Source organism: Maylandia zebra, linkage group LG12 (assembly GCF_041146795.1).
Source record: "Maylandia zebra isolate NMK-2024a linkage group LG12, Mzebra_GT3a, whole genome shotgun sequence".
Classification (NCBI taxonomy): domain Eukaryota; kingdom Metazoa; phylum Chordata; class Actinopteri; order Cichliformes; family Cichlidae; genus Maylandia; species Maylandia zebra.
Genome location: NC_135178.1, coordinates 23,782,966 through 23,796,501, shown reverse-complemented (window position 1 = coordinate 23,796,501; position 13,536 = coordinate 23,782,966). Strand labels below are relative to the sequence as shown.

Below are 13,536 nucleotides of genomic sequence, written 5' to 3'. Positions count from 1 at the left end.
CCCTGTACACTTCACAAGTAATGGCTTTATTACTTTATCACTTGTCTGTTTATTCACTCATATTTAGTTTTCTGGAGGCATGCAGTGGCTTCATTGCAATTTCATTATGCAGCCTTGTGTTACACAATTAAAATGAGGCTTGAATCTCAAACTCCTCTGTATTAGCTCATTTGTATTAGCTCACTGATTGTTACAGCTGTAATCGCAACTAGAGAAACAACAGTCTTCAGAGAATTTCTCAAACATGTCACCAGCTCAAAATCATATTCCTGAGCAAACCTCACTAAATAGCTAACTGATCATCTGCAAGGGAACGGCTTATTCTGAGAGTTTCACTCAGGATTTAGAGTGTCACAGAAACAGCACTCGTGGGTGTTGCTAACAACCTTCCTATGGTCTGTGACAGTGGATTCATTTCTGTAGACCAGAGTGCAGCATTTGAATCATATCTATCTGTCAGACTCCAACCTACTCATGTAAATGCAGAGTCGTCTTCAAACATTAGGGTTAATTATGGAGTTCCACAGGGCTCTGTGCTTGGACCAAGTCCATTTACATGATACTTATTTCCTTTAAGCAGAATTATTATAAAATATTCATTCATTTCATTTCATTCTCTCCCACAGAGATTCTTTTCCTCTCTTTTCTTTCCTTCACCCCAAATGGTTGTGACAGGGGGGTAAGGGAGATTTTCCTTCTCACCATCTCCACGTGCTTTTTAATTGGAGGTCATCTGATTTCTCTATTTTTGTCTTGTTATTTAGTTTGTTTGATATTGTAGGTTCTGTAGCCTGCGATATAAAGCACACTGAGGCAATAGTTGTGAGTTGGGGATATATAAATACAATGAATTTAATTAAATGAGGAAATCTTTTCCCTTTTTTTTTGGCTGATCCTTAAGGGGTCACCACAGCAAATCGTCCATCTCACCCTATCCCTAGCACCCTCCTCACACCAACCCTCTCCATCTACTCCTTCAATACATCCACAAACCTCCTCTGTGGTCTTCCTCTTTACCTCCTTCCTATGTACCCATGTGTAACTCTGCACCTTAAAGCAAGAGATGGAGAAAAATACATTTGCAAACACTTCAAAGTTAAGCAGTTAATAAGAATGTGTTGGTGGAAATAAGGGCATGTCACTATTTTAACAGAGATATGAACAGTTTCATCCTTTGAATAGGCGTTTTATTATAGTTTAGTGAGAAAGAATGACACAATTTTGAAAGCTGGTAGGGAGCCTGAATTTTAGTAAAAGACAGTTCAGCATGGTAGATTCTCATCATCTTCATTCGTGAGACTTCATGGGCATTCCTCTGACTCAGTACACCCCCTCCCTGCTGAGCTGACAATTCCTTTTCTAGAAACTCTGGCTTTTATCCACACAGCCTTAGTACAAACTTAACATCCTCATATCAGCCTTTCACCTTTTTTCCCCTGCACCCTTTTCAAACTCTTCCTTGTTGGACACAGAGCCACTTCTAGTGGGGCTGAGCGACGTAAACACCAGTACAGTGATAAGCCTCGACTTGTTCCGTGTACTTCGACCCAGAAACATCTAAACTGTATATTTCACAATTACCATCAATGAGGTATGTTAGCGTTCCTGCAGAAGGAAAAGAAGGTTACCTGAGCTTTGCATAACTGAGGCTGGAATGGAAGATGTGCGTAAAACCAAATAGATTTTCCAGCTACAGTTACACCTCACACTAAATAAAAACATGTGTCCACTTTCACCTCATGATACCTTTGCTAATTTTAGAAAGGTAATTATGGGCGTGGTTGTGAAAATGCAAAACAGCAAAGTTCAATTGCACTTCTCAGAAAGAATGGCTGTAAATACTTCCTCAGAAAATTGATTTACCTGTTTATTTGTCTCCATTTCTCTTTTCAAGAGGTTTTTTTTTGTGTGTGGCTAGATCTGTTACACAAGAGTGACATGATTTCAGATGGCTACATGCTATAACCACTTATTAAGGAAGGCTGGTTGAAAAAGTCCCTGAAGGTTGCGAAATCCATTTTTATAGACCACAAAATGGTTGCAGGTCGTAAAAGAGATTCATACATATCTAACCAGACGCACTCAGTCCAGCCTCTGCGGCCTGGCGCACACACACACCTACAGTGATCGTGACTCATTAAGAAAGTCCCACTCTCTGCTTTACAGGAGATCCTGGCAGTGACTCATCACAGAACATTCAGGACGGGTTTCACATTTTGGGGATGAACGCTGCCGGCTCTACATGTGGAGGAAGCAAGGAATAAATGTGTATTCGTGAAGGTATCTGTCCGTTTGTGTGTGAGGAAGCTGCATCATCTGGCTGTTACATGACAGTTCTTTACATTTCACCCTTTCACTTTGTTAAACTGAAACGGGAGTAGCTATGATCACTCGGGAGATTAAACCAAGGCAGCGCATGTGGTGAATGTGGATTTTGTATCAATTAAGAAATCTAAAGTCATACTTTTAGCTGAGTGATGCCTTGAGTTTCTCCCAAATTCACCCATAAACCAAAAGTATAAGAACATCAGTAATTAACTGGCAGGACTGCAGTGTAGGCACCAGATTTTCTAAATAAAACCACCGAAGTTCATCCCGATATAAGACATCTATCGTCCCATAACGATATAAATCACAAAATTTTTACATTTTCTGTAAATTCTGTGAAAATCGGGCAGCTCGACCCGCATGAAGTGTTTCCAGCTGGGCTTCGTGTACCTGGAGTCAGTGTTTTAACAGATGCATGAAACGATACATTTTTAGACATCAGTTGTAAAGGCCGCTGTTTTCTTTGTGAGTATTTATTACACAGCGGTGCTGCGGGGAAAAGCCTGTTCTAACGTTTGAGTCTAAGGTTTATTTTTTAGCATCTGGCGGCTCTTTTTTGCTTCTCATCCATAAATACTCGGCATAATCTTTCACGTGATTCAGTTTATTTTGAAAAGTCTCAACAGGATCTTGAGCTTTATTGTGAAAAGTTTATGTGGAACAAACATGCGGACACCCGATGGTTTTACCGTCATTGTTGCTAATGACAACGCATAAAAACAGGCGCTTGTCCATCCTTAGTGTGGTTATATTAAATATAAAAGAAAGAGAGAACTTTAAGAAATTAATATAGCCACTACAGTGACCATCAAAAAGATGAAACAATATTACTGTAAACAGTTTATTTTGCGACACCACGAAACAAACAATAGCGTAAAATGAAACGATAGACGTTTTTATATGTTATCCGATATATAGCGTTATATCGAACAGCCCTAGTCCAGATCCATCCACTCGATGTTGTCGACTGATATCATACCACACTTGAAGTTAATCCATTCATTTGTGTGAAGCCTTTTTTTTCTAAAATAAGAAAACCTCTGGCTCCTGGTGAAATGTTGATGTAATCCTGGAGGGTAATGTGCAAAGTAAATGACATTGCCACCAGTGGAGCCATAACACAGCATGGCTGAACACCAATCATATCATCTTGGGTCTTTAAATAATTCATTAGATTTTTCTTGTTGATTCTTGTGGAGCATCAAGGGCCTCGCTGATGTGTTTTTGATGCTTTGAGCCTCACAGAGTTAATATACAACGCAGCACATCGGGTGTTGGATACAGAGACAATACTTGTTACTGGGTCCTAATGACTGTAGTCTAGAGAAGAATAAACACTCCAAGGTTCTCTGCACACCAGTCAGCTGCTGTTTTTAATTGCTTCATGCACAAAGTATTGAACAAGCAAGTCATAAATTAGCTTGTTTTTACTTGGGGGCATTTCTTGGAAGCAACTCACGAACAACATGAGCAACCACATCTCAGGGGTCCTCTTTGCTTCACCCAACTCAAAGATCTGCTCAGTGACTATAGAGCAAAAGCAGTGGGAACACTGACTCAATCAGCTGTTGCCTTTTTGCGCTCTTCCACCATTAGCCACAACATTAAAACCGCAGACAAGTCAAGTAACATTGCCTTATTAGAATGCAGAGTTCACTTAAGACACATAAAACCCACCTAAACATTGTTGGAGGTCAAGCACAACACGCATTGTCCTCCTGGGAGAGGCTGCTGTCAATGTGTCAATGCCACAGCGCAAAGAATCTAACCAGAGCCAGGTGCATCAATCCGGCCACCAAACTGCTCAACTCCCAATCCAGTCAGGCATTTATGGGAGACAAGTCTCATCCTGAAAGGATTTTCTCCAGCTTTCCTAATCCAGAAACCACATGACACCCCCAGAGGTCCCTTGTGCCTGACCCAGTAAGTCACAATAGGGGTCTCAAACTGTGTTAGGCAGCTGGTTTTAATGTTGTGGCTGACTGGTGTATAGCTATTAAAACAAAGAGAGAAAAACCAGGAAATAAAGACATTTGGACAAGACGACAAGTGCAACATGGGTTTATTGTCAAACTGGTTATTAAGACATGAACTCAATTAATGCCATATCAAATCTTAAACTCCGCTGTAGTAAAGTGCAGATTCACATCAAGTTGCCCTGGGTGTCCTCAATACATTTGCTATGTCTGCTTTTTTTCTTTTTAAACTGTAATATGAAATCCTAAGAATTATGAAAAGCCCTTTTTTAAAATTTCCAACCCACACATCTAAAGCTAATGTGCAAATGAGATAATTCACAAAGCTTTCCTATTCTGTATGTAGAGGCATCCTCCCACTCGTGTCTTCAACTCCTCACACAGCTGGATGACAGCTGTATAAGACAAACAGATCTACCCTTGCTCTGCTCTAGTTTGGAGTGTAGGTGTTGTCATGAAAGGTCTTCTGCAGTGATTGGTTGGTTGATATGTTGCTGCACGCGAACAGTGGGACAATGTTTACCCAAACGTTTTTTTGGGGGGGGATAAAAATTATTAAAGAACGACAGTATTTAAAGGTCGGCCATGTATGAATGTTAAAGAGGTCACTTCTGTGTACGAGCCTGCACTCGCCAGCGGTTGTGAACTGTTAGTTTGGCCGCTGTGGTTTCTACTGGCAGTCACGTGCATTGTGGAATCTCCATGAGCGCCACTTCACCAAAATTCCCATTGTCAACAATTTGTGTAAAGTCAAACAAAAAACAAAAGCAAAAAACCCACTCTGCTTACAAGGAACGCACCGTGGGGGGGCACTCGCATTTCTTTCACACACGCACTCACGCAAAAAAAAAAAAAAAAAAAAACAGTTGCTCAAATTCATTCACTCGTCTTACAACAATCAGTACAATGTTTTTTTGCACCCCTCTCCCCCTCCTTTTTGAGTGAAGTAGGTGGATACTGAAGAAAACGGCAGCAATGAGGTAAACACAAAAACTCATGAGAGATATTGCACAGACAAGTGCCGGCACAGAATACAACAGTCTCTCTTTCCAACAGCCTAGCCTGTGCATAGAAAGAATAAAGCACTTATGGTGTTTGCACGCATTAAACCCTTCTTGTAAAGCTTTGTTGTACACTTAAGTGGGAACGACAAATGAGTCTCGAATCCACAGCACTTGGCAGATGTCCAGATTTGCATGACCAAAAACTAGGTGTATTTGTAAAAGTACAAAAGAACTAAAACAAACAAAAAAAAAAAATTTCTAATGACTGAGGAAGGGTCCATGACTGTTGGCAAACCAAAAATATTTTTTAAAAATAATAATAACAACCTGAACTCCCAGTATATGTAGAAATGCCTTGAGACTGAGAAGACGTGAGCAGGCAATGTTGAGACTGGGTTGCAGCCAGCATGGAGAAAAATCTCTCAAGTTTCATTTAATAAATAGAAGTCGATGAATATGCAAAAAAAAAAAAAAAAAAAAAAAAAAAAAAAAAAAAACAACCTCAAGCAAAAATACATAAACCCCTTTGCTCAGTTCATCCAGAGATGCAGCTGTTTGTGTCAATGTTGCAATCCACTCCTGATGCATCCCCAAAAAAATTGGGCCAGTTAATCCAAATCATTTTAAGTCCATCCTGGTTAGTTGAGGACTTTTTGTGTGCACTTAATTCTTCCAACAAGTCCATACTCTCCATGTAGTTTGAATTTGCAAACCTAACCCACATAATTGTCTCTGTTTTTCAAGCACCCTGTGGGTGAGGCGTTGAGATTATGTTGCTCCTTTTCACACTTTTCCCCGTGCACCCATCCATTCTTCTCCACTCCTTCACAATCATTATCTGTGGAGCAAGACGAAGGCCTCCAGTTTCTCTGGGATGTTTCCCCGGTAGTCGAGGCCGTGCTTGATGATAGCCCTGGCGGCTAGGCACTGCAGAGTGGTGTGGTTAATGGGCTGGATGACATTCCTGGCCAGCTCCTTCTCATCCAGGAGGTCGCAGGCCGTTTGCTGGAAGGCGTTGGTGCTGTCGAAGTGAGTCCCGCAGGAAATGAGCAGGTTCATGATGTCAGGGTGACCGTTGGATGCCGCTATGTGGAGGGGGCTGGTGGATACAAAGATAATAGATCTGTAAGAGGATTATCCTGTACAACATACAAGCACACATGTCTTCTTATCCACTTTCTGCCATTTTCCCCCAGAACAAATCTAGGTGAAAACTAAAAGCTGGAGAGTGTGGGTGAAACAGAAGCGCGATATTTAAAAACAGACCTGTTGTCATCGTCATCTCGACTGTTGACATCTGCCCCACACTCAAGTAGGATTGAAGCGACCGTGAGGGAAGGGAACTTGCAGACGGGATAACGGCCCACGCAGGTAGTGTTGCGGTCAACTGCCAAGTGCAGTGGGCTGAAGCCATTCTTACCACATGGGTGGAGCTTCAGGAATCTAGAGATGCAACAGTGTCAGAATGAAAGGCAAAGAATTATGAATATGAACAATAAGTTTGATTAAACTAATGTTTTTTTTTTTAAATCAACATTACTGACAGAATTGCAAAAAGCCTGTGGCAAAGGTCAATTAACATCCTGCCGGTTTGCTAAAAAAAACGGTTGTATATGTGACTGAAAGGAACATTAACAAAAATCACTGTCACAGGAAACTTTTAGACCCTTCCAACTGCCATATTGTGTACAGAGACATATGTGACCTTTATAAACAACACTGAGGAGATTTTCAATAGGAACACACCTATAGATGGTCTCCTTCTTGAAATGGTCCTGCTCTGCAGTACATGGCACCTTCTCTAAAAGACAAATGAGGTGGAGAATAATTGAGAGGGCCTTGCTGAGCTGAGCAGGGTCAGGAGGCATTGGTCCACTTTGTTTAATGGCTCGTTCAATCTCCATCACACTCTTGGACAGTATCCCCATCAAGTCCTCAAACGACACCGATGTCCCCAAGAGCCCCTTGGCCCTGTCCTGCAGCATGAAGGAGAAGAGCTCAGCGAATGACAGCAGGCTGGAGGAAGTCATGGGACTGAGGGGGTCCAGGTTGCTTTGTTGCATGTCCAGCGCGTACTTCCACAGATTTATGCAGCGTTCGAAGTTTCCAGAGTCAGCATAGACGGCACCACGGTAACGGATGTAGTAGGAAGTGTCTGGGTGTTGTGGACCGAGGATTCGCTCTCGGATGAGCAGAGCCTGCATGCGCATCTCATCTGGGTCAGAAATAAGTCCATCCAGCTCTTCTGCGTTTGTTACCTAGAAAGCAGATTTAAAAAGTAGCAGAGTGACTTGTGACTTCAGCACCAAGACGCATATCGATATATGGGTCTTGGATTTAATCTATATAGCTAATTAACAAAGTTTTAGGCTACATCTCCAATACTAAAGACCAGAGTGTAACATTAAAGGTTTTCCCCAGAAAAATGAAAACATTTACTTTTTCCATCTTGATATCAAAATGTGACATCATGTGAAAAGAAAACCTATTTCAAGAGCTTTAAACACATTGCAAGCCCACTTTAAGGTGGTGCTGGGTAAATGCACTCACCTCTCTAGCATAATCGTATGCCATGATCAGCTGCTTGGGTTCCGGCTTCTGGATGATGTTGTTACTGTCCATGTACCTCAGATCCATGGCTCTTTTCCAGTATTTTAAAGCTCCAAGCAGATCTCTTTTTTTGTCTACAAACGTAGCTCCCAAGAGCTCCAGGGCATCAATGCGCTCTGTGTGCCTCGTCTGCAGAGACAAAATATGTGATTTATGTGATCCTCACACAACTCTACACAAACAAACTTTAACTGTAGGTGACAGGAAGCCTGACCTGCTGATGCGTAGTCAGGTAGTCTACAATATTAGTATGGCCTGTAACACTGGCAGAAAGTAAGGGTGTCATGCCGTAGCCATCCTGCTCCATGGTTGCGCCATACTGCAGTAACATCCGCATGATCTCCAGGCTGCCTGACTCCGCACAGTCGTGAAGCGCCGTGTTGCCTGTGAACAAAGAAGACGCATGTTGTGCAGTGAGTTAAACATAAGACCTAGATTAGCTCACAGAAGACTAGCAGGAATTCAGTTTGCAAATCCATGACTACATCCATCCTATTACCTTGATATAGACTTAAGGAATTTCTCTCTCCATGTTATCATAAGCTGGTAATTAAAAAAAAAAAACATTTAAAAGGCTCAATGACTGATGCTAAAGTTCTTATGGATGCTACCACTTTACATTTATTTATTCCATAAGATGAGTCATATTCACTTTTTTTAGCGGTTTCATCAGTTTTAGAACAGAAAAAGAGAATCAACTTCTCCAAAGGATTTGAGCAAACAGACACACATCACATGAAGTATTTTTCAGCACAACACGGACAAAGAAAAACAACAACAACAAACAAACCAAAAAAAACCATGCAACACAATAAAAAACTAACAAAAAAACAAATAAGCAGTTCAAAAGACAAAGACAAATATGAATGTCTAACTAGGAAGAGCACAAAATGCATTCTTTAAAAGTTTAATCCATTTAATTTAGTTTCCTTTTAATTGATAATGTTCCATTCCAGGGATACCAGAGATCTAGTTTAATCCAGTTTAGCAACAAAAATAAGACATCTCTCCACCTTGGGGGTTTCCCAGGAATTTACCAAACTCAAAACAAGGAAGTACTCCCAATCACACTTCTGTTTAACTCCATTCACTACTGAGACTAAATACAACTATTAAGAGTCAATAAGAAGAAGACAATTAGTCACCAAGCTTCGAGTACCTTGGTGTTATTGTGGTGCTGAATTTCAGAGAAGCTGTTCTGATAACAGTTTCTTACGACTGCAAACTTACAGAGTGAAAATGCCTGAAGCGCGCTTAAATTAGCATATCAGACCACCGTATGGACCTATGTGGTTCACCATTAAGGAAAACACAGGGCCAGACATTTGTACAACAGAAAAGTCTGAGAAACTCCACTGGTTCTTTGGACTGCAGGACGTAAAGGTGAGTCAAGGGCAGATAACTTCCATCATGAATTGTAAGAATATTTAGGGATGACCACAAACTTCCAATGCCACATTCCTCAGATAAAAGGGAGAAATTGCACTTTGTAAGGTGAGCTAAGCTATTGTTAAAAAGAAAAAGGGAGAACCTATTACAAACAATTACAGTGAAAAATGAAGTTCCACCAGCAGTGTTTTCAGTCTTGACTTGTTTGCCTTCGTTGGAGGGTATGTCACATTGTCAGTGAAACCGTGCAAGAGTCACACAGTGGTATTGTAGCCAAGGAAAAAAACAACAACAAAAAAACAATAAAACAAACCCACAATTTGAAAGTACAAAAAATAACATTCAAGATCACTCATGGAGCAGAAGCAGGACCATTTCCACCACTGCTACATTTACTCAAGTCTGGCATGTTAAAAGTAGGTCACTCAGTCCTGAAAAATCAGGTTCAGTTTTCCCCAAAGAGGAAGGGATCTACAGACACACACACGTGCTTACTGAACTTTGAGTCCCATAAAGATAAGTAAATCCCTTTGAGGAAATTCAACACATGCCATGACTGGGAATTATAAACACTTCAAGCTCACCCCCCTTTTTTTTCTTCTGGTTAACAGTGCGTTTGTTTTTCTTTCTGCTCTCTGAGGCTACTCCACACTCAGTCAGATGAGACCAAACAGGGTTAGTTTGGGATCAACCAGCAGTTATATTCTTTGGTTTCTGCAAACATAACAATTCTGGACAGAAAACTGCAGCAGCAGCAGCAGCGCTACAGTTTCCCCCCTCAGTTAAATATGTACAAGCAAAACTGGGTAAACAACAAGAAAGCCATGTTTATACTAAAAAATGGTTTAAACTGACTTTTGATTATATAATCAGTGTTTTAATGTGGTTTGGATAAATAACACTGATTGGAAAAACTTCAAGAAATGATTTAAGATTTGTTTGTCTGCATTAATCGATTCAAGATGACACCTCACCAAACAGGTTATTTACTGAAAGTCTTTCATGAACTGAAAAGTGATGACTTTTCTGAGAAGGAAGTGAGCAGGGCACAACTTCTGAAGCAGTCTAGTCATCTGTGATTATCTTGTCAGGACTGTTTTTCTCCTCTAACTTGCTCACTTTCCTGCCTAAACATAAGCTTTATTGTTTTTGAAAAGTTTCCAGTCATATCTAATAATAGAGATTTACCCTCTTATGTCAATACAGCTGTTTTGTGAAAAGCAGTGTAGAGAGGGTGGTTTGTGCCCTGCTCTTGAGTTTAGTGCTAGTCACAGGAAATTAAGTATAAGCTTCAACTATATAGTTCTGATCACACAAGAGCTAAAAGTAGGGACTTTAATGTGCCAATCTAGGTAGGTATCCAAAGGTCTGTGGTTGTAATTCACTGTAAAACCGTGAATTCAAGCCTACCAAAGCAGCCGTTTCCATAGAAAGAGAAAACAATGAACATCCTGAGAAGTTAAGTGCTTTTATTTTTAACCACACGTATAAAAGACAATGATCTTAAAGACAAATTCTTATTGTTCCTGTATTTAGAAAACACCATCCAAAGTATGAGCTTCCAGACACACCCTGACACACACGCACGCATCCAGGCTGACGTAGCTAGCTTGCAACTTTCCACTGTGAAACCAGAAGTTCATGATTTGCTGTTGAGTCATTTCATACAGGAAAAAAAGCAATTGCAAATTAGTTAATTTTGTCATCCGATAACAAACCCTATATTTGGATGCATGCGTGTCACGTGCATTTTGCCCATTTGTTGCTCGATTTTCTCAAACTATCTGCTATCGGCTCAAAAAAAAAAAAAAAAGGAAAAAGAAAATAGGGCTTATCATCCATGTATTCAACATTTTACTGTGGAAAGCTTTTTACAGACTCACCTTTGATGCTTTTCCTGTTGACATCTGCCCCTTTCTCCAGCAGGTACTGCGCTATCTCCTTGTGCCCCTTGTAGCATGAAATCATGAGACAAGTATGGCCGTGTCTGTTGGCTACTTCCAGGTCAGCATTGTGCTCCACCAGGTATTTCACAATATCCAGGTGGCCGTCAAAGCAGGCCGCCCTCAGGGGCGTTGAGTTGGTCAGCGTTGTGCTGTTGACAGAAGCTCCGTGACCCAGCAGGGACTGGACTACCTTCAGATGTCCCGCTGCCGAGGCAGCCCAGAGAGGGGGCGCCCCCTCGATAGTCTCCCCGTCAAAGTTCACCGATCCACCGACCTCGACAGGAGCACTGCAGCACTCCAGCAGATACTCCACCAGGTCCAAGTGGCCGTACCGGGCAGCCATCAGGAGCGGGGTGGCCCCGTTTGTCTTCTCGCCCATTAACTTGGTCACCTCGTGCCCATCTTTGTTCTCCAGCAGCTTCTGAAGCAGCCGGAGCTTACCATCTCTGGCTGCGTTAAACACCGCGGTCTTTAAATCCATCCCCGAGACTTAAATTCACGGTTTAATGGTAGTTAAAAAAATGGCAGCGCTGTCTGTCAAACAATGGGGTCGACGACCCGTGGATGTGTAAGGTCGCTGTGGACAGGTGAAGCTTGGCAGCCTTTGTTTATAACAAGCTTCGACTTTCTAGCTAACTGTTAAACCAATGCGCTACCTTTTCTTGTTGTTGGGGATTAAAATCCGCAAATAGTTCGTGACTTTCTAAATCTCCAGCTTTAAAAAGTTGACACCACTTAAATCTTAATCTATATTACTAACTCAGACGTTTTTAGCCCAGTTAGCAAAAGTGGCTAGTCAACTTCCTCGATCCGTTTAGCTAACCGACTAGCTCCGCTTAGCCGAACCACTCTTCACCGCTGCTCATCCACTGACATGTCCGCTCCACTCGAGAAGCCCTTCTTCCTTAGATCTGTCCCCTTCGCTGGTCATTGTTCCCCAGCATAACGTTACTCCTCAGTGGGTTATTTATATTTGCTTTCCAAGGGCCGAAGTGTAGAAATCCACCCCCACCCGTTTACGCTGCTGCTGCTTATGCTAGCTTAGCCAGGAAAAACGACGTTCAGTCAAACAAGCGAGGGGATATCCCCCACTAACCGTGCCGCGTTTCTCTCTCACAGACACACCTCGTCCCCTTCCAAAAACCAACAGGCGTTACCACAAAAACGGCAGGTTACCAGTCGTCCACACAGCCGCTCAACAAGCTGGCAGGTCCGCCAAAGGAAAAGAAGGTAAACAGGGGAGGCTAACTAACCACCCACGGCTCAACCGGATGATCACGACTCGGTTTGTGTCAAATCACAAACCCGACGCAGTCTTTTTTTTTTTCTCCAGTGGAGCACATGATTGACAGGTGGACAGCCAATCAGAGAGCTGGAAGCCCTGTTACGCAGACAACAACAAAGAGTTAAAAGAGAGTGTTTTTCAAGCACCAATGAATTTTCTTACTACCATAGAAAGAGAAACAGAGGCACAGGAAAGACTCAAATACTGCACTGATAGCTGAGGAAGACACACGGTAATGCACATCCTCAGCAGCTTCCAGAGGCAGTTTGAAATTAAAGAGACAGCATGAAAAATGATTAAAAAAAATTATATTAATGACTATACTTATTTATTTATGTATGAAGTTATTCATTCAGTCTGATCTTTTATTTTTCCTTTAACTTATTTGTTAGGGTTAGATCAACTATTGCAATAAAAACGCGGGACTCACAGTCATTTGGAGATTCCAGTCCCACTAACATCTGCATCAATACCCTGTAATACATTAATCATATATTGTATGCTTTATTTATTTAGTTTGCAAATTATTGTTTTTTGTTAATAACTGTAATATGCTTGGTCAGGACAGTGAGACAGGTTGATGAGGCCAGACAGGATTCTTTGTTGACACTGATGTTTGCAGATGACATTGTGATCTGTAGAAAACAGTAGACAGTAGAAAACAGGTGAAAGAGAGGTTGGAGAGGGGGGAGTTATCACCTTTTTTCAAGCATTTGTCTTAGGTGAATGTAACTGACATGTATAGATAAACCACAAGGCATATAAATATACAATCATACTGAAAGTAAAGTTAAGTCACGTTTTCCTATATGGATATATATTTAATAGAATAAAATCTTGTATAACAATTTTTCACCATAAACTTAATGGGGATAGGTGCCTGATGAGTGTAGTAGCATATAGTTATTTTTGTACACATACCAAGGTCTTGTAATCATATGTAGATGTATGCATACATTTTACTGTATATAAACAGAGAATGAGTCCCTATTGATCTT

General features: G+C 41.3%; 1 protein-coding gene across 1 annotated transcript; it reads right to left on the bottom strand.

Moving 5' to 3' along the window:
• Window positions 1–4,373: 4,373 nt before the first annotated feature.
• On the bottom strand, window positions 4,374–12,758 carry fem1c (fem-1 homolog c). The gene is made up of 6 exons (XM_012918037.4): window positions 11,191–12,758; window positions 8,133–8,302; window positions 7,859–8,047; window positions 7,055–7,566; window positions 6,575–6,751; window positions 4,374–6,407 (listed from the first exon to the last, which is right to left on the bottom strand). The coding sequence occupies exons 1-6, from the start codon at window positions 11,732–11,734 to the stop codon at window positions 6,143–6,145; spliced, it is 1,857 nt and encodes a 618-aa protein (XP_012773491.2). The 5' UTR covers window positions 11,735–12,758; the 3' UTR covers window positions 4,374–6,142.
• Between the last annotated feature and the right edge of the window lie 778 nt (window positions 12,759–13,536).

Bases quoted from the DNA above. Each gene is read 5' to 3' on its own strand.
- fem1c (XM_012918037.4), bottom strand. From the start codon at position 11,734: ATGGATTTAAAGACCGCGGTGTTTAACGCAGCCAGAGATGGTAAGCTC. The intron at 8,303-11,190 runs GTGAGTCTGTAA...CTTTGTTCACAG, and splicing joins CAACAGGAAAAGCATCAAAG to GCAACACGGCGCTTCACGAC. The intron at 8,048-8,132 runs GTCAGGCTTCCT...TTGTCTCTGCAG, and splicing joins ACCTGACTACGCATCAGCAG to ACGAGGCACACAGAGCGCAT.